This window comes from Drosophila simulans, chromosome X (genome assembly GCF_016746395.2).
Source record: "Drosophila simulans strain w501 chromosome X, Prin_Dsim_3.1, whole genome shotgun sequence".
Taxonomy (NCBI): Eukaryota; Metazoa; Arthropoda; class Insecta; order Diptera; family Drosophilidae; genus Drosophila; species Drosophila simulans.
Window position 1 is genome coordinate 10,351,634 of NC_052525.2, and position 27,376 is coordinate 10,379,009.

The 27,376-nt window shown below is 42.2% G+C and overlaps 1 protein-coding gene across 13 annotated transcripts in view; it reads right to left on the bottom strand.

Moving 5' to 3' along the window:
- Positions 1–17,413, bottom strand: part of LOC6725624 (insulin-like growth factor 2 mRNA-binding protein 1) — a 29,298-nt gene extending 11,885 nt beyond the window's left edge. For 3 of the 13 annotated variants that reach the window (XM_039297012.2, XM_016172758.3, XM_016172762.3), the window contains exon 1: positions 75–271. In XM_039297012.2, coding sequence (XP_039152946.1) covers positions 75–166 — 92 coding nt within the window. In that variant the 5' untranslated portion in view covers positions 167–271. Of the gene's footprint in view, positions 1–74; positions 272–1,276; positions 1,296–1,454; positions 1,704–7,988; positions 8,840–10,377; positions 10,484–16,042; positions 16,502–16,993 lie in introns of those variants that run through there. The other 10 variants (XM_016172767.3, XM_039297010.2, XM_016172761.3 and 7 more) reach the window with 10 other exon arrangements.
- Between the last annotated feature and the right edge of the window lie 9,963 nt (positions 17,414–27,376).

A 27,376-nucleotide genomic window follows, 5' to 3' on the forward strand; every position in this document is an offset into this window, starting at 1 on the left:
GTGTTTACCATGGAAATGTGGGGATTTTATTATTTTTTTTTGGTATGAAATGGTTTGCACGCTGTTAAACTCACCGATCCAAATAGCGTATAAGCGATTGTTTTTGTTGATAATAATTGTTGTTTATGTTGTTGTTGAGTCTGCTGCTATTATTGTTGCTGTGCATTTTGTGTTTGATTGTTTGCGCTGACCGACTGTTGAGTTTCTTTCTTACTGTCGTTGTTTTTTGTGTTTGCAGTGCAAAAGCAAAACTTATCTCTAAAAAGGCGAACTATTCTCTCTGTTTTATTATTTTTGCGATTTTCCCACCTCCCGCTGTTTTTTTTAACCGTTCACACAATTTGGCATTGGCTTTTTCTGGTTGTTTTTTTTTTTGCCTTCCTATGTATGAACTTTTTCGATTTTGTCTATTCGCACAATTCGCAAAATAAAACTAAGCCAAAAAAAAAGAGGAAGAGATGGAGGAGCACGTTTATGACAAATATAACACGCACACACACGCACCGAATGCGGCGGAGGGGAGATTGGTGCCCCCTCTCACTCTCACTCTCCTCCTACTCCTCCTGCTACGCCTCCCACCATCTTCCGTCTCACTTTCCCGATCCACGCGCTCACTTGTTAATCACACACAAAAAACTGTGTGGAAGTAGGGGCAAAAAAAAAGCTGCTGCTGTTGCTGATATGATTTTGGTTTATTCTTTCCGTTCTTCTTTTTTTCCTTCTCCTCGTTTCTTTTTTTTTTAATATTTTCTGGATGCGCGGCGTGTTCTCTTTTTTTTTTTTTGGTGTTTTACATTTTTCCCTTTTCCGCCTCCTTTTCAAATGACTCACTCACATAGATAGAATGCAGCGCAATCGATCTCGCGGACAGACTATCGATACATATCGGTGAACCGTTATGTTTCTTTTTTTTTTTTACTGGAAAAAACGTGTTTGGCTAATTAGCGGCAAGCATAGCAGGGTTGCCAACTGTTGCGTTTAGCGAGTTTAGTGGGAAGTAGGTCAGTTTATCTAAATTGATTTTTATTGTTGACTCTCGCGCACACTCACACTCAAGCACATGCACGTTTTCCAGGGCGAAGGAGAAGGAATGATAGGAGAAGAAAAGCCGGCCCAAGATTTTCGTTTTTCTCTTTTCGCGAAATTCAACAGTGTGTGCGTATAATAAACCGTTTTATGACAAAAAAAAACTGCACGAAAAAAGTACGAAACAGAAAAAACGGCAAGGCGAGGAAAAAAATTGAGACACCTATTTTCGTTTCTTCTTCACACTCACTGTAGTTGTTGCTGTTGGTCTTTAAATGCCAAATGCGTATGAGCAACAAAAAAAGCGCAGCGAAACGCAAGGCGCTATTTTTTTTTGCAACTTTTCAATACTTTTTGAATTTTATTAGCACAGAAGAACAAGGTGTGCAGCAGAAAATAAAAAAAATATTATAACTGAAACAACGCACACTCACAAACACTCACGCGCACTTATAATATTTTATAATTTTTGCCGTTTCAGTTTTTGATTTGTGAAATTAGCCGTGTGTTGTTGTAGTTATTGCTTTAGTTGTTGCTCTTTTCCGTCGCTGTTGTTCCTGTTGTTTTTGTGCAACTACGCCGCGCGTATTTCCGAATAAGATGACCGCCAAATGCAGAGAGTATTTAAATACTGAGCTCACCCAGCGAACGGCAGTGCGAAAATGTGAATGTGGACAAATAAGAATTTCAACGAGAGTGAGAGAGGCGAGAGTCAGTAGCCGAGTTCCAACTTCGGGTTTTCGCCCATGTGTGCGGTGTTGTTGTTCGCGAAAAGAAGACGGCAGCAGTAGGAGAAGGAGAAATGACCACGTTAGGTGGTTACGTTAAATGGCGTTGCCAGATGGAAGCGATTCGGAGGGAGTATGTTTGAATACGGTGTCTAACAGTTTTTCAAAGTCAAGTGATCTTGTTAGAAAAAAATTAGAGGAAATGTTCACATTCTTTCTTAAAGAAAACATGAGACAACATAATGCTTTTCTTGTAATGAGCTATAATTGAATCTAAATTAAGTGAAGAAGGCAAGTTCATTGGCATATGCAAACAATATTTATTTTTGGCTAGATATGGTTTTATATGAGAATGCTCCAATTTAATAACTTTTATATTAAAGATCGGTTCAATACCAAATACTAGTTCTAATTTTTAGTTCGAGTGTAGCGTTTCCTCTCTGCCGCAATCTCTCTCTGCAGTAAAAATCTTTTTTGAAAAATGTATTTTGACATGTGTTGACCGCAAAAGTGCCGGAGTCAAGCGAAAGCAACGGTAAAAACAGTTGTAAACAGGCGGGCAACAACCAGCTTAAAGTTAATGCAGAATTAAGAGGAAGTGAAGCGAATCGCTGATACTGCGCAATTTGGGGAAATATAAGAAATATTTTAACAATAAAAAATTAACCTCTGCAATGTTATTCATGGGTGTAAGAGGCTTTTAAATTCAAAAATGTTGCACTAAAAAAATTGTTTGGAAATTGTATATATGTATGTATATACCAGTGCAGAAAAATGTTGGTAAAACGGGGTAGCACTTAAAAGTAACAATACTTTTTAGGCAAAAAACTTTGAACCAATTTTATATTACTATTATTTTATACATAATTAATAATATCGCACGCATATGAAGATCGCGAAAGCTTTCGCCAAGCTTTGCATCTCGCCAAAGAAACCGAGCAAAGCTTTTTAAGCAGCTGTCGACTTGAACGCGAATCGAATTGAAACGAATCGAATCAAATGGAAATAAAGGGAAAGAAAAGGTAATGGGGGTATTCGCAACCCTTAAGCCATCGGTGAAATGCTTTCTTCACGAACGGTGGCGCACAAATAAAACAAACAATGGGCTAGACAGGAAGAGGACAGGATCGGATCGGGATCGAGATCGGGAACAGGACCCTATCAGCTAATTTCGAGGTCCTACCTGCGTGTCGAAGAACACGCCACGATCACGGGGATCTCGAAGATCAGCGGGAAGACTCGAAGACACGAAAAGGGTTGGTTTCTTATTCTTGCTGCCCTGCCGGCCGATCGCAACTGGCAGCTGGTGCCAAAACGAAAAGAAAGTCCTGGTCCTGGTCCTAACGGAGGAAGAAAGTCCTGGAAATGTGTCCTCGTCCGTCTCCACCCCCGCCGCCTGCCACGTGTACCGGAACAACAGTTGCTATCCCCTAGTGCGGTACCCGCAGTTTGATGGCAATATCCCAGGACAATAGCACTATAGGATCGCAAAGCACATAAAGTCGGCAAACCTACATGGTCTGTATAAATATACATATAGTTCTAAGTTATTATGTAGTTTTCGTTGATTTGTCTATTGATTATGTATTTTGAAAAAAGAGCATATTTATGATTACTATTTGCTTCCTCTCTAAAATATTATATAAATATAAAAACTTTTGTTACCAATACCATTTTTCAAGTTCAATACGGGTGCAATAAAACGTAAGAGTGAGAAGTTTTCGCGCCATTTCTGTCGCTCCAATGTTGCCACTCGCTCTCTCGCCATGTACCAAACGTAAGAGGAACGCGTGTTTGTGGCTCCTTATTTTTCGTTTTCGTTTTTTCTTGATTTTGGTTGGAAAACTAAGCCAGCAGTAACACGACTCTTCTGATTTGCCATACCTCGCTATTCTCTTTTTTAGTCTCAACGCTGCGCATGTGTGCGTTGTCGTTCGAATTCTTGGAAATTTCTAATGAACACGAACACAAAAAGGAGCACACAAAAATGTGGTAGAAAATAAGAAGAACAAGAAGACGAAAAGAACAGCAAGAATTTGCCGCAAGAGAGTAAGAACGAGACGGACTGAGGAAGATGGGGGAAGGAGGATAATTCGATATTAGATGAAACATAATCGATTTTCGATTAACAATAGCGTGCAATGCTGCTGGATAAGCAAAGGAGGAAAAACTATTTTATTTTTAATAAAAAAGTGTCAAAGTGTCAAATTTAGCACATCCTACTATTTTCTTAAAGGATGCAGAATCTTTTTAATGTTTATACAAATCACAATATCGATTTGAAGTGAAGCCCTTCCAAATGGAATCAAGAAGTTGTCATTGAAGGTCTCTTGAATACTTAACCCGGTTACAGCATCACCTTGAAATTAGGGCAGGCCAAGACTGTTCTTGTTTCGTACCTGAACTCGCACGTACACACAGAACCACAAATTCTGGACTACCTGTCCTCCTACCTGGCGTAGGAGTTCAACAAAAAATATGTGCATCCTGTTTGCTGTCCGAAGCGATTTGCCAAAGTCGGTGTCCTTCTGCTCTTCCGCTGTGCAACAACTTCAACTTCCAGCAATCGCAGTTCGCAGTTCGTAATTCGCAGCAGCGGAAATTTGGCGGGCCACGCCTTACCCATCCTCCCCCCTCGCACAACTTTTCAACTAACCCAACAGACCCAATATGGGCCACAGCAGATTTTGTTGTTTTTGGACAAATGTAGGTAAAGTGTACCCGCCTCCCCCGCAAATCCCATAGTACTTGATTTCATTCATTTGATTCTATACAACGTAGGTACACTGAGGACAACAATGCGTGACTTTAATTCAGACATACAGCATTTAAATGGAAACATCCTTTTTGAAATATACATGAGTACTATGCAAAACTGGAAAAAGGAAAGCTGGATATCTGTCAATTTTGGAAAAATGTATGTAACTAGACTAGTTTTCCACGAAATATTGAAAGATCTAACCATGGTTCTTTTAACTTCAATAGGATTGGTGGCTATCTTGGTTTGGTTCAGTGCATGATCATCTCCATATATGAGCACACGAGCGTGGTCTCATGTGAATCGGGTTTTTGGCTCGATTTTGGCTGGCTTTGTGGACTGGCGACAAAGGCGGGGGCGATCGGAATGAATGGAGAGCGATAAACCAAGGTCAGGCCGCGATTCTTTGAGAAGGAGCAGCTGTTGCCCTAAGCTTGGCTAGAACGCATCCAAAGCTACCCCCAAACTGAATGGAATGGCACAAACACACGGGCATGTGCCCACGGAGCTCTACTAATTTGACTGTCAATCAAAAAAGGCGAGCAGCAGCAGGATCAGCAGGATCGCAGAGCACGAAGGACTCCCAGCGAGTTGATAATCGATGGGAATCAAATTTGCTGCTAGCTTCCAGAGAAGCTCCCTACACTACGGCTAAGTGGCAGAGGCGCGGCTACAGATACGCAGCTACAGATACAGATGGCGATGTTGAACAGCAAAGGGTGCGATTAGAAGCTGAGACAGCCAAAAAAAAAGACAGCAAAGTGGCAAAGGACAAATTGGCAAGCAGCCTCCCCATCCGCAAGTGAACAGACATTAGAAGCAGGGAAGCCTCTTGTTATAAATGTTTGAGCCCGCACTCGCAGCAAAAAGAGAGCGAGTTGGAAATATGAGAAACGTGTTTTGCGTTTCGCTACTAGAAAATGAACAAACACGAGGGGCAAAATCATATAAATATATATATATACAAAATATACACATATATAGATATATAAGAAGAAAGAAAAAAAAACAATGAAGCGGGCAGGAAAGCCCCTAAACTCAGCCAAAATCATATTTCCAACCGCCAACTCTCCTGAGAAACCTGATCATGAGATCACCAACACACAAACAACGAACCAACCAACAGATTCCAGAGATGAGATCTCATCTCTCGATCGCTGGCGTTCTGGGTCAACCCTTCGTTTCTAAGCAAAATCCCAAGCCAAAGACCACGACCACGACCACGACCAAGTCCGCGTCCAAATTAGAGCCAAAGGCAGTGCCAAAGCAAAGCAAAAGCAACGAAAAAGCAAATCAAAGCTGGCGAAAGATATGCCTCCTGTGGCAGCGGCATGTTTCCTTTGGCGGATTAAACCAATTGCTACAGAAAAAGATTTCGTTGTCTTTCGTTGCCTTTGATGCTGCTGCTGCTGTTTTGTGAGATTCTTTTTGGCCCCGGAGATTCATATTATTTCGTATATTTGCCACCACTCTGCTGTTTTGTTTACTTTGCATTCCTGCAGGAAATTAGTTGGGATTTCTTCCTTTCCTTTCATTTCATTTCATTTATTTCCCTTTTTTTGCCTACCGGCTTAGCAGTTGTTGCAACAAGCGGCTTAACACGCAACAAGCTGTGCCGCTGAAGCATCGCAATCCGCATATTAAGAGCCATCTTAGGTTTGTGGGCGAACCGGTAGCGTAAATCAGAAAAATGCATCATCCTAAGGTGATTTCTTCTCACAACGTTTACTACAGGTACGTCAGATAGTCATCATAGAATCTAAAATGCTATTATTCATTCTAACGAATCTTATATCGATTATACATTACATTAGTCACTGAAGAAAGTCAATCCTATATCAATTCTTTGAAGATCAATTGCAAAGAAATCATATATGCAACTGTATATCTAAAGTCTAAACATTTAAACATGAGAATGATCATGGATTCAAGCAGCCATTTCTATGGAAAAAGTTATAACTTTGAAATACTGTAGCTTGGAACCTTGAATCCTAGTCCCTTGTACCCCATTATAATCCTTTTTGGGCTTGTAGTTGCTACTGTTCCCTAAGATTCCCTTTTATTATCAGCACATAATCTGTTTAGGAGGTGCAACACAAACATTATCTTTTGGCCCCCTAAGCTAGGTCGAACTTCGATCTGTCCTTCATTGATCTTGTTGCACCTCCTCCTCCTTCTCCGTGGAAGGAGCGATCCTGCCCAGAAGGATGCTAAGTGAGTTCCTCCTAACCCTTCCTTTTGCTGCTTTTTTTCTGCTTCTGTTCGAGCAGCGTGCGGCAAGTATATCAATTCTGTCAGATCGGGGGTTGGCCGGGCAATCCTAAGGATCAGAGGATCGAAGGTTGGGAGGATCGTAGGATCGCAGGATCGTAGGATCGGGGGAACATAGAGGCTGGGTTGAACAGTGAGGGGCGAGACAGGTAGTGGCTACTGCGCTTTCCGGGGCTTTTTTATGTGACAATGATGATGGTTTCGCCTACCCCAGCTTGTTCCATGCCGCTCAGTGTTTACTTACACCACTTGAGCTTGGCTCGAGGGGGGAACTTGACGAGGGTCGGAGGATCCTCAGCATCCTAAGGTCCTCCCTGAGAGCCATTTTTTTCCTTTTGCTTCTGCATAGTTTCATAGTTTTTTATTCCCTTCTTCTTTTTTTTTTGCATCCTGTCTCCCGGTGATATGCCCAATTTATCACAGGAAATTAGCTGCTATTTAGCAGCGTTGTATGTCCAAAAGGGGGGTGTTAGGGTGGCGCAAAAGTAGGAGGGCCATCGCATGAGGGGCAAACTTCATGTTATTTGGCGTGATAATTTGTGCAATTGTGGATTGCTTGTGTGTGCAGGGCAGATTGCAGATCACAGATCGCAGATCGCAGTATCTCAGATTCAGATTCAGATTCAAATTCAAATTCAGATTTAGATTCAGTTTCCCCGCCCGAGGATCGTAGCTCATTTATTTGCCTTCCGGGTTTCCCATTACTCCTGAGAGCCTCAAATATTCTTAAGTTCTTCCACTTTTTTCTTTTATTATTTTTTTTTTTTTGAAAAAAAAAGCCTTGGAGGGGCGCATCGAATCGCGACCATTGGGCGCCATTTTCGCCCAACTTGGATGAATAGTAGCTGCCCAACTAACTGATCTAAACTGGTCTGGATTTATTTGATTCGATTTGATGCGGGGGTAAGAGTATCGGATTTCTAAGTGGTTGCTAGGGTAGGTGGTACATCATGTATGAATGGTGGGTGGGTTGTGGCTCGAAACCCGCACTAAAAAGCTAAAAAAGCATCATACAACAAACTACAAAAAGCTACAACAAGATCAATGAAAGATGGAGGAATATATGTATTTTGGGGATAATGTTTTCAAAAGGTTTTCTGGGGTGGGAGGGGTGTTGGGGTTTTGGATAGAGAAAGGCCTTGTGCGATCTGTTATACGATCTGTTCTAAACAGGAATGATAGTACAATGGCATGGGGGTACATACCTTGAGGTGCCAGCACCTTCCAACTGCTGTCGATCCAGTGGCGGATCGAAGATCTGTTCACGATCCTCCTTTGAGAGTTCCAGGTCGGCGAATTGATCCAGTTCGGATGCCATTTTCAGTAGCTCTTCTTTGCTTTTTGGTTTTTGGTGTGCGTGTGTTGTTTCTTGTTGGTTTACCTTAGACGTTGGTGAGTCGATCGAATGGATATATGTGCACTTTAGATATATGTAACTATATATCCCTGTATGCCTGACTGAAACCGAAGTTGTGCAAAAATCGCTGGTCGAACACTTTAGAATTTGATTGGGTCGCGGCGAATCGGAGCTTTTGAGATATTTCAATATTTTTGTATTTTGAAGCTTGCCTTCGTTTAACTCCTGCCTTTAACTCTTGTTCGTTTCGGATGTAACGTGTGGAATGATAACTTTTTAAATTTAGCGCGCTCAATTACTTGATTTACTCATATCCTTGACGGATTTTACGATTTGTAATTCGGTTTTTTGTATCTTTTTTAATATTTTTGGTAATTTTATTTTATTTTATTTTTGCCGAGTCGAAACTTTCGCTGACCTTTGCTGAACCGGTGTGAAAGAAGCGTTTGTCAGTGGTTTTGGGTTTAAAGTCGCGTTTGCATTTCTTATTTTAAACTTTTTCACGGGTCTTCGCAACTGTCTTTTACGATTTGAATTTAAACTTTTTGTTTTTTTTTTTGCTCGAAACTTGGTTGTGCGTTGCGATTTAATTTTTTTGCTTTACTCGTCCTTTTTGGTGGGCTTCAAAAAAATTGTTACATTAGTGGTATGTGGTTTTTGTTTGTTTTTGGTGTCAATTGGGCCAAAAAAAAGAGTTATCTGTGAAAGAGACGGGGAAAATGCAATTAGTTCTGTGGGGTCATTTTCGAGTGAGAGAGTCGCTAAGGGTTAAGGCACGCCCACATAAGGGCTAACATTAACAGCTGTTGCGATCGCCGGCCGGCATAACGCGACAGCTTTCTTTTTCGGCTATTTGCTTTCGTCATCAGCGGGAGAGAGAGTGTGTTATTAAATGTGAAAGAGAAAGAGTGCGCGGGCGCGGGTGCGGGGCATTAGAAGTAAGTAGAAGAGATTTATGCGGGAGAGAGCGGCCAACCAAAAAAAAAAAAGAAAAAAGAGCGAGCTTTTTTCGTCATGTTGACTTTGATCTTGGCTCTCGTGTCTGTGTGTGTGCGCGAGTGTTGCTGTTGGCATTTTTTTGGTTTTGGATTTGTTTTATTTCATTTCGTTTTTTTTTCTTTTTGGTGGTGAATAAGTACATAGGCGAAAGAAAATTAACTATTTCGCATACGGGCCCAAAATTGCGGAAATTTTCTGACTGTCGTTTGCTTTCTTTCTTGCTGTCTGTTGGCTTACTTTTCATTGTTTGCTGTCGACTGTGTTGTTCTTTTCTGCTGTTGAAGTTTAACAATTGTTGTTGTCTTTATTTTTAATTTAATAAGTTATTTTTTGGTGTATCTTTTTTCGCGCAGTGGAAAGTGGAGCTTTGCAGATGATGTCAGAGTGCCTTAAAAAAAAAAACAAAAATTTCTCTTGTTGTTGGTGTAATTTTGCGTTTGTTTGGCTTGAAATGAGGGAAAACACTTTGTTTTGTTCGTTCGGAAAATTGAAAATGTTATCAAGAAAAATAGGAAAAAAAAGAGACAATCTTGCTTGTTGTTGCCAACACACGCACAGACACGCACTCACACACAAACACACACTCAGACAGAGAGAAGAGCGCGGAGGGGCAGAGGGAAAAAGCAAAGGCAAACGAATTAAAGTCAAAGTCAAAAAATATGCCACGAAAAAAGTAGCAGCAGCAGCAACAAAAAATACACATAGAACCCCCCCACAAGCCCCCGTTATTCACCATCCCATTCCTTTTTCTTCATTCTTCTTCTTTCTCTTCTAGTTTTCTTTTCTATTTTCCTTTTTTGGGTTGTAAGGGGAGGGAGGGGGTTTTTTTTTCTCAGTGGAGATGATGATAGTTTATACGGCGGACTCGTTTGTTGCTTCGTTTCGTTTCCGTTTTCCGACGGATAATACCCGTGTATCCAAGTATCCGTGGCGCGCAAAACGTGAAATGGCAAAAAAAAAAAAAATGGTACGGCGGTCACAAAATATTAAAGTAAAGTGTAGCACAGAGAAAAAATTGATTCAAGGCTGCTGGTTTTGGTTTTGCTTTAGCTGCTGCTGCTGCTTCTTCTCTTCTGGTTTAATTTTTTTGGGCTTTTCGTTTGGCTATTTTTTCTCTTGTTTTTCATTATTTGTTGGCTTTGTACAATTTCTTTCTGGCTGCTTTTTATTTGATTTTAATTCTTTTTCTCTTTTGATTATTTGGGGCAGCCCGCGAGTCGCGACGCTACGTTGCTTACAGTTAGGAGCGTTTTCAGACACTAAACTGCCGACCGAGCGCACGGACGCTGTTTTACTCGAAAATTACATTTTTTCTCCGCTGCCGAAATTCCTAAACACAGATACAAAACACACGCACACACCAATGCGAAACTCACACACACAAGCACACACGCACACACAATGGCATGGCAGTGGAGAGGAGAAGCAAAAGCAAAAGGCAAAGGCAAAACACCAAGAAACCGCGTGCACTGTATGTGTGTGTGCGTTACGGATTGCCGAAAATTTTCGGCGAGTGTTTTCTGAGTCGAGTGACTGTGGGTAAGTGAGTAGGTGAGCGAGTGAGTGCGAGTGCGAGCGAGGTGGCGTGTTGAGTGGCTCCAATGTCTTCTTCTCGCTGCCATCGCTCTTCGGAAATTGATAAAAGCGGTAATTAAAGCTAACAATGAGCCAGATGAAATCTAAAATGGTGGTTTAGTTCACTTGGGTTATCAGAAAAGCTCCGCCATTCGCAGATCCTAAGATATTATAGCTCAGTTATAGTATCTATGCATTAACCCTTGATAGAATTTTTTCGCGGTTACGATAATAAAGCAGTTAATTCTTTAGTTACGTACTTGTAAGGACCCTACATGCCTATTTATACATTATTATTTAAAATATTAGTATTACTAGTATATTATTTGTATTATCATACAAATAGTTTGCACTTGTGAAATTGTATTATTCAATTCTAGAAAAGTTAGGATCTATTAAAACATTAATTAAGCAAGATGCAAGTCTGTGTTGAATGCCAAATGTAAATAGGGATTGTTTACACAAAGGTACTTTAGCTCAGATACTTTAAAGATTTTAATAGTAACTTCTTCATTTGAAACTTCGTTGAATTGGAATTATTATATTTTAGAGACAGAACTCTAATAACGGTTAAAAGCCTTGTGGTATTATTAGATCAGAGTATTTTGACATTTAAATTTAGAAAAACAGGACCAAACAGGAAAACGCGGAGTCTATACCTTAAAGGCTCTTTAAGAGATTTCGAAAACAAGCTCTTGATTTTGTTTGTTCTAAGGATTTGTTTGTCATGAGAACATTAAAACAGGTTCTAGTATTTGCTTGAATATTAATAATATCAAATAATCTGCATAAATGTAGGATTTCGCTGAAGTTTCTTTTAAGAAAAGAAGATAATACTTGCGAAAGTAGTCTAGATTTTCTATAGGAATATTCGAGTGAAAGATGCTTTGCCTGGATCCTGGATTCTGGATTCTGAATGTTCCAGCTATGGAAGTTGGACTGTATGAGGAATTCCTGTCGGCACACTCTGCTCTCGAAGAAAAACTCACTCGAAAAAGCGGCTCAGAAAAGACGCGCGTGTGTTGCCCTCGCTCCATTCCCCCCTGCCCGCCCCTCCTACCACGCTCCACCGCCCAAAAGTAACTGAACTTAAAGGAGCGCGTGCGAGAGAGATGCACAACGTACTGCTCTCGCTCGCTCTTTTTTAAACCGCTGCCGGCGTCGACGTCAACGCGGACTGCGCCGCTGGCGTTGCCAAAAAACGAGGCACACATGAATACACACACACACACACACACACACACACGTATAAACTTGCGAGGTGTCCAAGTGTGCGTGTGTGTGCGCGCGTGTGTGTGTGAGTGTGGCGATGACGACGGCGCTTAAGCTCTGGAAACTGAAAACCGAAAAGGAAGAAGGAAGCGGCAAAAGGAAGTGAACTGCGAGCACACAATAGCTGCTCTGTATACCGGCGTTCTTGTTGCTGCTGCTGCTTTTTTCCTTTTTTTCTTTTCTTTTCTAAGTAAAAAAAAAGCAACGCAAAAAGCAACCGAAAAATTGAAAAACGAAATGCGAGCGTTAACCAAAGGGGACGGGGGGTGGGGGAAAAGAGGTGGTTAGGATAGGGGAATGGGGGGATTGTGTTAGATGTGGAAGGACACTAAAAGCGAGTTTCACATTGAATCCTAGTTGAGGGGAGAGGGAGTTGGCTTAGGGGCAAGGCTAGTACAATGTCCTTGATCCACAAGTTCAAGTCCAAAGCTGCGATTAGCGGTGAAAAGTTTAGACCAAGCGGCAAAACTTTGTAGCCAAGAACCTTCTAAACAGTCACGTTCTCTACTTTCAGCCCTAACCACATTTAAGTTAAAAAGGTGTTCCATTTATCACTGTTTCAATCTGTAAAACAATTGGCTTGCAATTTGTTTCAAATCCATTCAGTAACCTTACACATTACATATTCTGAACTAAGTAAAACTTAATCTGTTTTCTGAGCTGAAAAGAAATATAGCAATAATATCTACTACCTTGATAAGTCAGACTCATCACATACATTTCATATATGCCATACATTATATAATATAGTATATTATCTACATATATTTCAATGAGAAAACCCTTTGACATATAACCTATAACCTTCTTTACATATACATATATAAAATCTTGCATCTATAAGGCTATTAAGGCACTTAATATACCACCCAACATTAGTGGCTGACTCCACTTAACATCCTTGTTATATAATCATCACACCTAAAGTGTTGAAATGCCTTTAAAATGCTGCATGCAGCCAGCTTAAATCTCGTGCCGCACCGCCTTTATAGATGCAGTTCAAATGGGCGGGTTGGTCGACATCGTCTGGTTCTGTCGGCTCACTTGTTGCATGCAACACTGCACTCTGACCTTCTTTAGTTGAACGCCAGCCAGCAAACCCCTTCCCCACCAGCCACCCCTGCCATCTTAAAGGTTCCTGCACGCGTCGCAATCAAAACAGAAAAGCAGAATCGCAATCAGAATCGGGAGGGTGAAAGGGTCCAGGGTTAAAGGAGCAAAAGGATGCAGCATGCAGCGGCGGCAATTGCAGTTGTTGAAGGTGACATTAATTGACGTTTAATAGGCCTCATCTCGCGCCAGAGGGATGCAAGGGTGGTCAAGGATGCAAGGATGCAAGGGTGCGGTGGGCAGGCTGCTTGGGTTGGTACATGGTTTAAATTAGTTCTACCCTCGCCAGCCACTTGAATCCGATTGAATCCTTTCCGAGCACTGAACAACACCTCCTGGCGGCATCCTCCTCCTTTTTCCTTTCCTTTCCACTCCTTTTTTTTTCCTTCAGCCGCGACAAGCCAATTAGAGGTGGCGAGGCTTGTAAAGCTTTTGTGTCCTTTGCCAGCAATTTGCAACAAAAGTGCAACGGCGTCAAGGGTATCGACACAACTCACAACACAACCACCACCAGCAGCAAGCAACATCGGCCATAAACAAGCTGGCCAGCTCTCTCGAGGGGTGGCGACTCCTGCGGTTGCAACATCATCCTGCCAAAGGTTATAACCCCCGTGGTGGGCGGGCTTGACCTCCACCTCTAGACCCTCCTCCCCCCCGCGTAACCCTTCTCTGCAACCGGCGGCAAATGGCGAACGCCTGTTGCAGTTGCACTTTTTGCTGCTCCATTTTACGCTGAACGAATGGAAAATGGCGCGCGCGCAGCAAAGTGCAGCACAGCAACCCCTCGAAAGTATGCAACGCCAGAAGGCCTAACCACCCACTTTGCCACAACCCATCGCCGCCCCCCTTCTTCCCACACATGCATGCTAAATGAGTGCAAGAGAGAGAGAGAGTGAGAGAGAGGGAGAGAAAGAGGGGGAGAGGGAGACTTTAGTCCTGCGAATAAAATCGTCGAGAGCTATGTGAATGCGTCCGTTTGAGTCCGTCCACTTGGCCTCTGGGTGGGTGTTTGGGGTTCTGGGTGGTGCTCGGTGGTTCAGTGGCTCAGTGGTTGATTACAATTCTACCGACTGCAATGGCGAACGCAGTCAAATGTGATTGAGATGCACACGAACCGGAAGGATGCATGCAAAACAGGGTTCGTGTGCAGGATTCTTGGGAAAGTGATTTCATTTCCTTGCGGCTTCCGTTCCATGGGATAGCACTAGTAGTGACTCTTAGATAAGAACTTATATGAAAAGCTAACCCAAGTTAATGGTAACCATCATTCTTAATCATAGTGGATAGCTTCGATATTGAAAATTACTAGTGAAAATGAAAAGAAAACTTTAATCATTGGCAAACCATATGAGTATGTACTATACCATAATAGATTTAAATCTTTGCACATTAAACCACTATTTATGCGGCAATATCCTGACTCTGCCGCACACAGTCGACTGCCACCGACGAACAGGACATAAAACAATCGAATGAGGAATGCCGGCGAAGGGGGATGGGGTGCGAGGAGCTCGTTTGGCTACAGGACACCTTTAAGGACTAGATAAGGAGTGCCCAAGGAAGGAGCAGACGGATGAGCGGCAGCCAGGCAGCGAGGAGCAGGCAACAGCTGCGAAAGCTGCCTGTCTGCCTACCTAAGCTTTCTTAGAGAGCTGCCTCAAGGACAACCCGCGTCACAGGAGCGCGCTAACGAGGTACAGTTGCCTCAAATAGAACGAGATAGACGATCGACGGATACTGAGCGCGAGTGCAGATTGATGGCTATCTGAGAATACTCCAACTTTCCAACTTACGCTGCTAGTGAAGGACTAACATCCCCAAAAGTAAGATGCATGTAGCCCTTACTTCTTAAGACTGAAGTGAGCAAGCACCCTTTTTTTTTAATAATGGGGGTGGTTGGTATCTTAAGATAAAGGGCAGCTTTCTAAGGAATGAAATCTATTCAATCCGAAGCACTAGAATTTATAAAAGCATTAAGGGTTAACTCGCGATTAAAATGAGCATTTAACTATCTAATGAACGTATAATTTAAGCGGTATCCTTAAGGATATCCTTAAGCTACGAACCATTTCGCCTTTTACAACTTGGCATCCGAAAGATACGAACCACCCTCTCGATTGCGAAACGCTGAGGAATTTGACCAAACTGGCCCCTATTTCTTTGTCAGTCTGCTTCTAATTCTGGCCCCACCTATTGCTATCTCTATTGCTATCTCTATTGCTATCTCTATCGCTGCAATCCCCATTTCTTTGGATATATGTACATATATCCCACTCTGTTGCACTCTCTCTTTTTCAGCGGCTGTTGAACTTTAAAATTGATCGGATTTTATTCGCATCTTCCATGAATTTCGCCTCACTTGAGAATGTATTAAATTTAGAAGCAGACGAGCCAGATTAGAATGAGGAAGAGAAGAAGAAGATGAAGAGCAGGGGGGGGGGGGGATGGTTGTGTGTGTGGTGTTAGTCTGAAAGGCGGGACAGACGCTTCATTCATGCCACGCGCATCTTGCGCTGTCGACATTTAAAATAGACGCCAAACACGCAACCTCGGCGTTCAACTACAGAGGAGCCTCTTCAATCGATGCCGCTTACATTCTGAACAACTTATAATCGCACTTGGGGAGCATTCACTGTACTTTGTACAATGTTGCAATGGAGTTGGGCATAAAGAAAACTGGGGAATTTATCATCGGATATATGAATGAAAGACAGACACAGGAACTGTGGCCAAGTGCTAGCTAAGTTATTGGTTTTTAATTGATCTTAGAAGAATATGGATTATTTAAAAGAAGATATCTTAAGTAGGAATATATTATATTCCTATTACATATTAAGTTCTCATTAGCTGATTTTGTGGGGCATTTAATGGGCATTTAACACGGAATAATAGCAAGGACACATTTGGAGGACGTGTTTCAATATCCTGGCGGAAAAGGATACTTACACTTTCAATGGGACGCAAGTGCACTGCTTACTCTCGAAAACTGTTGAAACTGCTTGAGATTTAGGTGCTTGATAGTTGCTCCAGGGATCTCTGTTCTTCGATTCAATTAAGTTGGCTTTAGAATCGGAAATTGAGGTCGCCGAATTTTTCTCGAGAGGATCGATATTCTCTGGGCTACAGTATTCCAATAGATTGGAATTCTCCAGATTACAAATATATCTACCTAGTACGTAGGCTGGTCTTTCTCGCCTTTCCTTTGGCCTATATCTTAGATTCCTTTTTTGGCTTTTATATGGGTGTGTTGCTTGTTGTTCTCCGGTATCTTGTCTTGTTGTGGACTGTGTGAGTGTATATTTTTGATTTTGGGTAAATTTTTGATTTTTTTATATTGAGCGAGAAAAAATTTGAAACTGAATAGTGGGAAAAGTGAAATTTGTATGGGCCTTTTAGACAGTTGCAATTGACAGCAATGCCAATGGTGTGTGTGATTACGAATATCTAATAATGGGATATATGTGCAATACTACTTGCCACATAACCTACCAATATAAACTAAAGCATTAAAAGAAATTGTAGTTAATCCCTAAAATATCTAGCTTCTAAGCAATCTATACTCAGGGATACTTCGATTGAAAATCTACCATCCTTAATGAGTTCGCAATTGATTTTTCCATTGATTGATTTAGGCAGGAAGTAACATTTTTTTTGGGCTTGTTTTCGCTGTCGTTGGGGATTTTATTTTATTGGGTTTCGTTATTGATTTTTGCGTAGGTGACAACTCTGTGTGTGGGTTGCCTTGGGTGGGCGTTGGATTGTGTGGGTGCGAGCGGGACGGCAGCAGATGCGTGAGTGCGTACAAAGCAAGGCTGGAAAAACACTCCCTCCTGTTCCCACTCCCTCACTCTCTCTCCCCCTCTCTCTCTCTCTCTCCTTTCTCTTTCTTACACTTACACTTTGGTGTATTTATTAAACCTCAAGAATTCTCGTCGAATTTTTGTTTGTTATTTTATGATTTTTCACTTTTCTTATGGCTTTTCACTGGTTTTTATCTTTTCTTTTTTGTGCCTTGTCACTTTTTGCTCATACAAGAAAAAACAACAAAAATCGCAAATGGCGGCGCCGTTTGAATCCGTATCCGTATCTGAATCTGAATCCAAAACACTTATATCTCGATAGCTGTGCGGCGTGAGCTATTGACTATTAACTATTTAACTGCGAACTGTGAGCTGAGAGTCGAGAGTCGAACGAACTGACGCAACGGCGACGAGTGAACTGCCTGCCTGCCGGATATGCGGATCCCAATTTCCAAGGTGTCTGCTCGGTGCCCGATGAAAATGCGAGGAAAACTCTGTTTTCAGCTCTGCTCTGCTCTCAGGACCTCTGCCGCGGCGCTGTCGCAGCGGCGTTGGCGTTGGCGTCGCATTTTCCCACCCATCCAAAACAGTGAAAGTTGTAAACCAAAATGGCTGACCCTGGCTCCTTGGCATATTTGTATCTGTATCTGTGCCTGTACTTGTATCTGTATCCGTGTGTGTGTGTGCAAGCGTCTATCCACATTATCCGCTTTAAAGGGCAGCAGCCGGCTTACACCACACTCACTCTTAAAAGTCGGCGACCACTATAAATGATCTATGGTTAAGAAATCTAAGTTATATGTAACTTATTATTAAGTTATATAAATATAATTAACATACATTTTAGGCCTTGTTTAGATACATTGCATATTCATATAACTAACTGCGTCCTCATCTTATATAATGTTAATTTATATTCCGTTTAATGATCGACTTTCAGTTGATCTGTTCTTCTTTTTTATTTGGTGATCACTGTGCCAGCTGTTGGACCTGTACTTCGCACTGCTGTCGCCTGTGCAAAAGGTTTTCCCGACCGAAAAGGAAAAACATCGAAAAACGCAACGGATAAACGAATATTTTCCATCTGATTGGCTTGGACCGGCTAGCTGTTGGCAGCGCAGTCGACGCTGGCGCTGCCGTTGACGCCGACGCAGCTGCGACGGGGGTGAGTGTGAAATGTGAAAAGCGAAAACTCATAGTGCCAAGCGGAAAACTCGGGGAAAAACTCTGAAAACAAGGGTGGCCCGAGCAGAGACGCCAGCGTTTTTCCCGCTCTCTCTTCGCTCATCGCTCTCCTCTCAGCATTTCTCTCTTCTCCGCTCCTCTTCGCTCTCGCCTTTGCGCCCCTTTATCGCCCTGTCTGTTTTGTCTACTGGCTCGTGAAAATGTCAGGAAAATTCAAACTGCCACAGCTGCTTGACAAAAGGCAAGACAACAATTTTAAGACATGGGAAAAACAAGAGAACGGAAAATGTCTTTCGGGAAATTGTGAATTCGATTCCACTCACGATTGCCACTTGTGAGGCAAGTTATTGGCATTTGTAAATTGCGATTATGCATAGATAGTAATAAAGCTTTAATTTTGGCTTATAATGAAATTAGATAAATTATTTTGTTTTTCCAATCCCATTGTTCAGATTGCATATTTCAATATGTTAGCCTATAAAATGTGGCACATTTAGACTCCAGAAAGTATGCAATGATTTTATTACTATGGCCTTTATAATCATAACTTTGTAGCAAACACAGTTTTATATATAGGGATATGGTATAATAAAGATACAAAGATACAAAGTTGCGCAACGATGAGTTATGGGTAATGATCTGAATCCATACTCATCAAAGTAAAGTATCTTTGTCTAGTATCTTTTTTTTCGAATTGTTATGTTAGTGATATAAAAGATACATTTTTATAAACAGTACTTGGTACATCAACGGGATTTTCCAACTATCAATGAAGTTAACACGAGGGAAGTGAGCTGATAGCGATTCTGCATCTCAAAAATCGTTTTTCGATCTAAGACTGTGCCTTCTCCATCTCTTTTCCTGCACTCCTGCCATCTCCCTCTCTCGCTGACCTTGCTGCCATCGAAATTACTACTTCCTGCTCTCCTACATTTTCCCGTTCCTCTTTGTCGCTGCTTCCTTCCTCGTTCGGCTAAATCTGATGCGCACCCCAGAGCAGCAACAAACATAAAATATATATAAGTATGTATGTACATACATATATATCCGACTGTTACCAACCCAACTCAGCCCACACACACACACACACAGGGAGTCTACACCCATACTCTATCGCACACACACACACACTAACTGATTGCGTCCCGTTTTCGAATTTCGAGCGAAACTTGCGTAGTTTTTCAACCCCAAAATACGGGACAAGGACAAGGTCGAGGATGCGGCCCTACGCCCCTGGACATGGGTGCACAATGGAAGTGGTCCTAAGCCCATGCCCATGCACTTTCCATCCGAGATCTCACTGCTGAGCTGCAACTTTAAGCTTAAACTAGGGAACATTGAGTGCAGAAGTAAGGCGAACTGTGAAGTTCTTTAATATTTGTTAAGATACAACAATCTTATAGATAGGTCTTTCAGGAATATATATGTATGTACATCCTTCTACCTCTGACTATCTATATTAGCATATCCTTAAGGATCTATTTTGGAGTACCATTGTATAGATATATCTCTGATGGCAGACTGGAAGAATTCTTTCAATGCGTTGATGGAATACTTTAGTAGTCCCGTACATTTCTAGGAGGCTGTTGAACCCCTGAAAGTCCCGTAATTTGCTTGCCACCACCATGTGCTGTGTGGTTGAGATGCGTTCCTGCGTTGCTGCGTCTGCCAGGAATGTTTACAGCCGGCTGGCTGTGAGTTCTGAACTCTCAGTCTGGGCTCTAGCCCTAGCCTAGTCCAAAAAGGGACGAGGGTACGAGCTGGGAGGGGTTAACGCTAATGGTAAAGGGAAAGGCAAAGGGAATGGGAGTGGGAATGGAAATGGAAATGGAAATAGGAAAGGGAAAGCCACCACCCACCCCTGCGGCAACTGCGACGCATTTTTGTGCGTTGCCATGCTGCGATTTTCCATTTCGATTTGGGATGGTTGGGATCGCATTTGGCTTGGATTCTATGGTATTTAGTGCACAGTAAGGGAACAAGGAAGTGCGCCATGGTCGCGACTATTAGATACCTTCTAATCAGGGAATGTATCGTAATACTTTCGCATGTTTCTACGAAACGCCATTTTCATTTGTATACAATCATACATATAAATCATTTGAAATTACATTCAATTATTTTCGCGAGTGCGTTGGCACGGGAATGGTTCGCAATGGAAGGGGTTGCGGGGAGAACGTTCCAGTCGGCTGTCTTCCAGCTTTTGGGTGGTGGTGTCCCGTTACGCGCTTGCCACTCTTGCCGTCTCTGTTGCACCCACGCCATCCGTCGAGGATCGAATTTGGCTGCGTTCCGTTGACTTCGCCCCTTGCTTTATTTACTTTTTTATTATTATTATTTCATTAGATTGCAACCCTCGTGTGTCTCTCTATTCTGGCATCCCCCCCTCTGCCATCAGCCAGTTGTTGCTGTAATCGTCCCGTCGTGGAACAAGGACGAACGCTGGGTGCTGGGTGGTGGGTGGGGGGTTGGAAGTTGGAAGTCACTGCGTACTTTGAAATCTTAACGAAACTTGCTTGTTTATTGCGTCCATCGCAGATTTTGGTGGGCGCTGACGTCATCTCAATTGAAGTGAATAAACTTATGGATGCAACTTATTCTTCAACTAGTCTTCAGAGTTTTTGGCAATCTGAGAACTTAAGTTAAGAATCTACTTCTAAATCGGTATGGAATCGTTAGCAAAGCACTCAAAATCTATTTGTAGTGTTATAAACTGTAAGTTTTCACTGTACCTGGGTACAGTTGCGGTATGTGCAGGAATCACTCTTTTTTTTGGGACCCCTTCGTATCGACGGGCTTTCTTCGGGCAGTTTCTTCTGCAGTTTCTCCCTCTGCTGTTACTGTTACTCGCGATTCTTCGTATGCTTCTTCTGCTGGTGCGATGACCTCAATGCGTTTTTAATAAGTTCTGCCTGACGCGAAGACACGGAGACACGGAGCATTCGGGACGCGGCTGATTTGATGATGGCAATCTCACGGCAGGAGCCCGTACCACCGCCGCCCCACTCCCTGCACCGATGTGGCAAAGAAAGCGCGTGCGGCATGCAACGTGCATCCTGCGAGCGAAAGTGCTTGTCTGCCCGCGTTGGCACACTCTCCCTTGGGGATTTTTCGGGACCAAGGATCGCGGACTGAGGACACAGGACTCGGGACTCGGGACCCAGGACATTTCGTACATATGTGTATATATCTCTATATATGTGTATATATAGTATCTACGTATGAGCTTATTCGGGGGTCAGGCAACGCGAGATCGGCAAACAGAAGACCCTATCATCGGCAATCGGCGATCCTTGATCTCGTCGCCAGCTGCACCTGCAGCAGATCGCTGCCTGTGCTTGTTGGTTTTTCGGCTCACTCCACAGTTGCGAGACTGGCCATTTCTCACTCGCTTGTTGGCCAAATCGACTAACGGTTCCCGGTTCCCGGTTCCCCGTTTAACGGTATTGCACCTGGGAGAGGTACCAAAAAATAAACAAACAAGCAAAAAAGAAGAATTAAAAACCAAGTGTTGCCACACATAGATGCTGTCCTGCGTGCCCCCCTGCCCATTGCAACACGATCCGCGTAATCTTGACTCGACTCTCGCTCATAATTATCATATCAAGGAGAAAACACAGCGATAAAGGAAGCACGCGGGCAACGGGCACAAAGGATTGCATTTCAAGGGGCAGCGAGAAGTTCGGTCGCGTGGCAAAGGCAACCCCTGCAGCCATGCAACTTCCACGTTGCATCGCTGCAACTCTGCCCTGTTGCAGCCTCCTCTTGTCTTGCCCCATCCGTGTGCCTCTGCATCTTGAACGCGCTGAGGCATTAGCATAGTCATAACTGGAACAAAAAGGGGTTTCTTTAATTATTATGCTAAGCAGCAAGACAAAATATTTTATATGTATTTAATTTTACTGGAAAATAATAACAATAGTAGTCTTAATATACTATAAATGCGGATTTATATGGATAAATACGGATACAATCATCATAGATCTGTGTTTTAAGCAGTTTAGCTGTTAGTTAGTATGGACTGAAGAATTCGCGCTTTCTTTCTTGCGTTGTCTTCTCTCTTAAGACTTTAATTAGCCATTAGCCATTTAGGTTAATTGATAGTTATTTCTCTGAGTGTGCATCTCTGCACACTTGCTGCAGGATCTGCTGTGCAATCCGATCTGTGTCGGTGTCTCCCAGCTCGCCAGCTTGCCATTTAACCAGTCTCTTGGTCTTTCTTTGGCATCCTCGCTCCTTTTTGCATACGAGTGAGTGGCACCCAAGTGTCTTAATCAGCGCTTAATGTGTTGTGATTGCGTAATCGAGAGGAGAGGGCAGCTGGCCCGGCAGCTTCGTTTTACCTGTGGCAAGGGCACGCGTCATTGGCTCGCTGGCTCACCTGCCACCTGAGAAGCAAACAAAACCGGGACTCGCCCCAAAAAATGAAGCAATTATGCACGCGTTTTTTTCTTTTTTTTTTTTTTTGGGTGGGGAAGAAAGAGGGGGCAAAGCTGAGACTGCACTTTTATTGAAATTGTGGCAAGGGGGGGATAAGAGGCGTAGTTCGATAATGTTGTCAGCTCAATTACAAGCCATTGATGGAACCGCTGTGCACAGAAAGCAGCGGAAAGCGGCACGAAGAAATTAATACATAAAATTTCAATATGCAGCAGTGCACCCAAAGAATGAGTGAATACTGACCAAGTTGGGGTATTAAATTGCCAATGATGGTGGCGAGTCCATGAGCAGAAGAAACGAAAATGGGGCATGGCCCGGAGGCGATACCTTTGCTACCTTGGGGCATCCCGTTGGGCGATAATGCTCCGCACTGAAGTGGCAAGCTGGAACTAAGCCAACAGAGCATTAAGGAGCGACTTGATAATGTTCCAATTAATGTGGATACACTGGACGGGAGCCGGGAGCCAGAAACCAGAAACTTGGGCAACTGCACCTTGGATGTTCCAAATTAAGACCGAATGCGTTAATTATTTCCCCCATTTCCCCATAATCCATTAGCTTGGGAATTGTCGAATTTGTGGCTACTTTGCAACATTGTAAACTAAAAATGCTAGTTCAACTTATTTGGTAAAAAAATAAAGCTTACCTTTTAAAGATTATTACTAACGATTAATCTGTTCATTATATCTTGAAGCTCATTGTCCTAAAGTATATGCAAAGTCATTAAGCACTGATCGCATGTCCCTATCCTTTCACTCTCCCCACTATCTTGCAGCGTCAATCTTGGGCAGGACGATCGGGATCGCCCGATCCTGGAGATGGAAGGTGTCAGCGGCGGATTGCATACGCTGCTTGGTTATTATCGTTTATAAAATAAATAGGGCCCCGCAATAACCATAATAAGCAGTCGAAAATTAAATAGCTAAGGGAGACTAGGGGACATCTGCATTCGGGATCCAGGAGCCAGGAGCCAGGATCCAGGCCACCCAGGACATGGAACCAGGACTCGTTGGCGACGCTTGGCCTCATTAACGCCGCGAATTAACGGGCATTTAGTCGGCGAACAAAATGCTACGAAATGCGAACACCCAGGAAGCCTGGCTGGCTGAAAAGGGGGAGGCAGGATCACGAGGAATTAATAAGGATAAGGGGCGCTGGGCTCCTGGTTGCATGTCTGGCGGCCATAAAAATTCATATTTAAAATGCATAACAATGAGTGCCGCACGCGAAGCTTTAACGGCGCATAGGATCGTTAGGATCGGATCGGATCGGATGGGATATACATTTGCAGGGGAAGATCAGGGGATCCGGGATCAAGGATCGCGTGGCGGGACTGGCACCCACATATGTATATGGCGAAACGGGGTTGCTGGCTGCACTGCACCACCACCTTTAGTTAACATTTATTTTCTCCGCTTTTTACTTCTTTTATTACTTTTTTACTTTTTTTTTATGTGTTCTTTGTATTTTTGGCCACACAACAAAAGACGAAGGATGGCGGCGAAATTAAGCTGGAATTTTGAGTGGCACGAGCCACGTCGATCCGCGCGATCCTTGCGATCCTGCACTGCACTGCTTATCCTTAATTTCGCTGGCCCGGCTGTCGTCCTGCGGCTCCTCCTGCCCCGCTCTCTCCTCCCCCCGCTCGTCCTTCCTTTGGGGACAGGTGCAAACACCGCGTTTTTTTTCGGCTGTGTTGGTTTTTCGGCTTGGCTCTGTACCCCAAAAAAAAAGTCGCTGCCGAGTGTCCTGAGAGTGTCCTTACCCCTTGATCCTTGAGCACACAAAGCACACGCACACACACACACACACGGGCGCTGCATTAATTCGCTTCTTTATTTTTCGGTAATTGCCGAAAATGTTCCGAGTGAACGAGCGAATCCTCGTGCCCACACACCCTATCCTGCGAATGTCCTGTCGTGTCCTGATCCAGCGTCAGCCGGATTAGGCGACCCCCTCCTCCTGCCAGCCAGATCCCTTTGCGCTCGATTGCGATTTCACGTTCCTCTCATTTTTCAACTGTTTCAGCAGCCGTGCGATCATTGACTTTTGTCAGGCAATGAAAATATGTATGTATGTGCATACACATGCACCGCGTGTCCTGCGGCAGAATCCTTAATACACATTTTGCTGGCTAAAGAGGTAACCAGTCTCGGAATTGATTTTACCAACGATTTGTATTATATTCCTATGCAAAGAACCTTATTAATTTAAAAAACATTTTTCGCATTTTTGATAATACTAAAAAAAAATTTGCCAAAAATGTGAAAATTTTAAAATCTTAAAATTTGCATGCAAATCGATTGGTATTCAAAAAACAAAATCAACGAGGTATGACATTCCATATTTGGGTTATTATTTCCAATATTTTGATCAAAATACCAAATATTTTATTCACAAAAAATTAGGGAAATGATTTTTGCAAAAAAATGAATTTTTAAGTTGGCTTCTTTTTTGGCTATAACTTGACTAAAAATGGTCACAGAGCAAAAAGGAGTACCATTTTGTATTCCTTACAACCAATACTAATAACCCCTTTCACTTTTAAACTGATTTTGTAAAATTAATTTTTGGCCAAATTTTCAAATTTTTTGTAAGGGGTACCATCATCAAAATTTGCGAAAAATTTAAAAATCCTAGAATTTCCAAACTTGAATGCAAATCGATTGGGATTTAAGAAACAAACTCAACGAGGTATGACATTCCATATTTGGGCTATTATTTTCAATGTTTTGATCAAAATACCAAATATTTTATTCACAAAAAATTAGGGAAATGATTTTTGCAAAAAAATGAATTTTTAAGTTGGCTTTTTTGGCTATAACTTGACTAAAAATGGTCACAGAGCAAAAAGGAGTACCATTTTGTATTCCTTACAACCAATACTAACAACCCCTTTCACTTTTAAACTGATTTTGTAAAATTAATTTTTGGCCAAATTTTCAAATTTTTTGTAAGGGGTACCATCATCAAAATTTGCGAAAAATTGAAAAATCCTAGAATTCCCAAACTTGAATGCAAATCGATTGGGATTTAAAAAACAAACTCAACGAGGTATGACATTCCATATTTGGACTAGTATTTTCAATGTTTTGATCAAAATACTTAATATTTTTTCACAAAAAATTAGGGAAATGATTTTTGGCAAAAAAATGAATATTTAAGTTCGGTTTTTTGAGTATAACTTGGCCAAAAATGGTCACACACCTAAAAGAAGTACCGTTTTTTACTCCTAATTACCAATTCTAACCATCCCAATCACTTTTTAACGGACACCGTTAAAATAATTTTTGGTCAAATTTTCGCATTTTTTGTAAGGGGTAACATCATAAAAATTTGCCAAAAATGTGAAAAAATTAAAATCTCTAAATTTGAATGCCCATTTCTTGTATATTAAATTACGAGCTCAAAAAGGTATGGCATTCCAAATTTCGATTATTATTTCCAAAGATTTTCCCAAAAAGTGATTGGTTTTTGAGGGAAAATCAGGAAATCGTGTTATTGCAAAGAATCGTTTTTTAAGAGAGGGCTTTTTTTTTAATAGAAAACAGTAACAAAAGTACGCTAAACCCCATTACCATTTTTATCTATTATTGAAATTGTGCAAAAGGCAGCTGAAGATTAGAACTAGCTGAACTTGATTGACCATTTTGGGCGCCATTCGAGATCCCCGACAGATGCTGGGCATCCTGGTCAGCTCCTGGTTTCCTGGTCCATTTACCACTTCATGTTTTGGGCTAATCTTGAATAACAAAAGGGATCCGGTTGTGGCTCGATTCCCGTGTCCATTGTGTGGACCACAAGAGTGGGCCAGCTGGCCATGGGTTTTCACTTGGGATGCTGGACGCCCGCCGCTTCTCACGCTGCCCAATGACCAGTGGTCGCCGCCAATGGCAACCAGTTGCTGACCAATTGTTCAGTCCCACCCAATTGCCGGACAGCTGTGGCCCAAAAACCGAGGAGCCGACACCGCAGACAAAGCAAATCCGGCTCCGTGTGTGGAAAGCTGTGAAACTAGAAAAGCTTTTTGTTATTCGACTCCTTTATTGTCCCTGCCCCGGCAGTCGCTCTTAAAGGCATTCGCACAATGGGCCTAGGTCCTGGTCCTCGTCCTTGTCCTGGTCCTGGTACCTATGGGCCCTATTTCCAGACACATTTGGGCGCTGCCTCGTCTGAGCGGGAAGGATGACAATGAGCCCAAGGAGTTGCTCCCAGGCGCCCCGAACTGGTTACCATTAATGAAGTATCTCGACTTCCCAGATTATGGCCATTGAAATATTTTTTGACCCTCAAAGTCTATTTATTATTTAAATATTATCAAAGCGAAAGAAAAAGTCATTTAAACACGAATTTCAAGCCATTAATAGTATATCAACTGTAGGTTAATTGAAGTTAAATAATAAGAATATTAAACTTTACTGATAATAGTTATTCTATATTATTTCTTACTCTCTTACTATTTGCGAGAAAGTTTTAAAGTATCAGCATTTGAAAATACTTTGACTAGTTAAAAAAAATAAAAAATATTCTTAAATGTCTAATTTTATATTAAAACATAATACTGTAATCTTAAATTCCTATATTTGTGTACAAACGTAATACCAGAGCGCCATCTAGCGCCTGTATATATTTGACACGTTACTTACATAGATTATTAGCGCCACCTAGCTGCGATTTCAGGTTCAGTTTTCTGTTGGCGACACCTAGCGTTAAAAACTTCATTGTCGGTCATTCTTACGTTACGTTTAAACTCTCTTTATTCTTTAGAAAAAATTCAAATATGTGATTCACATTTGTGCACTCCAATTGACTTCATTATTTGTAGAACAACAAATGGTAAAATAAAACGCAGGTA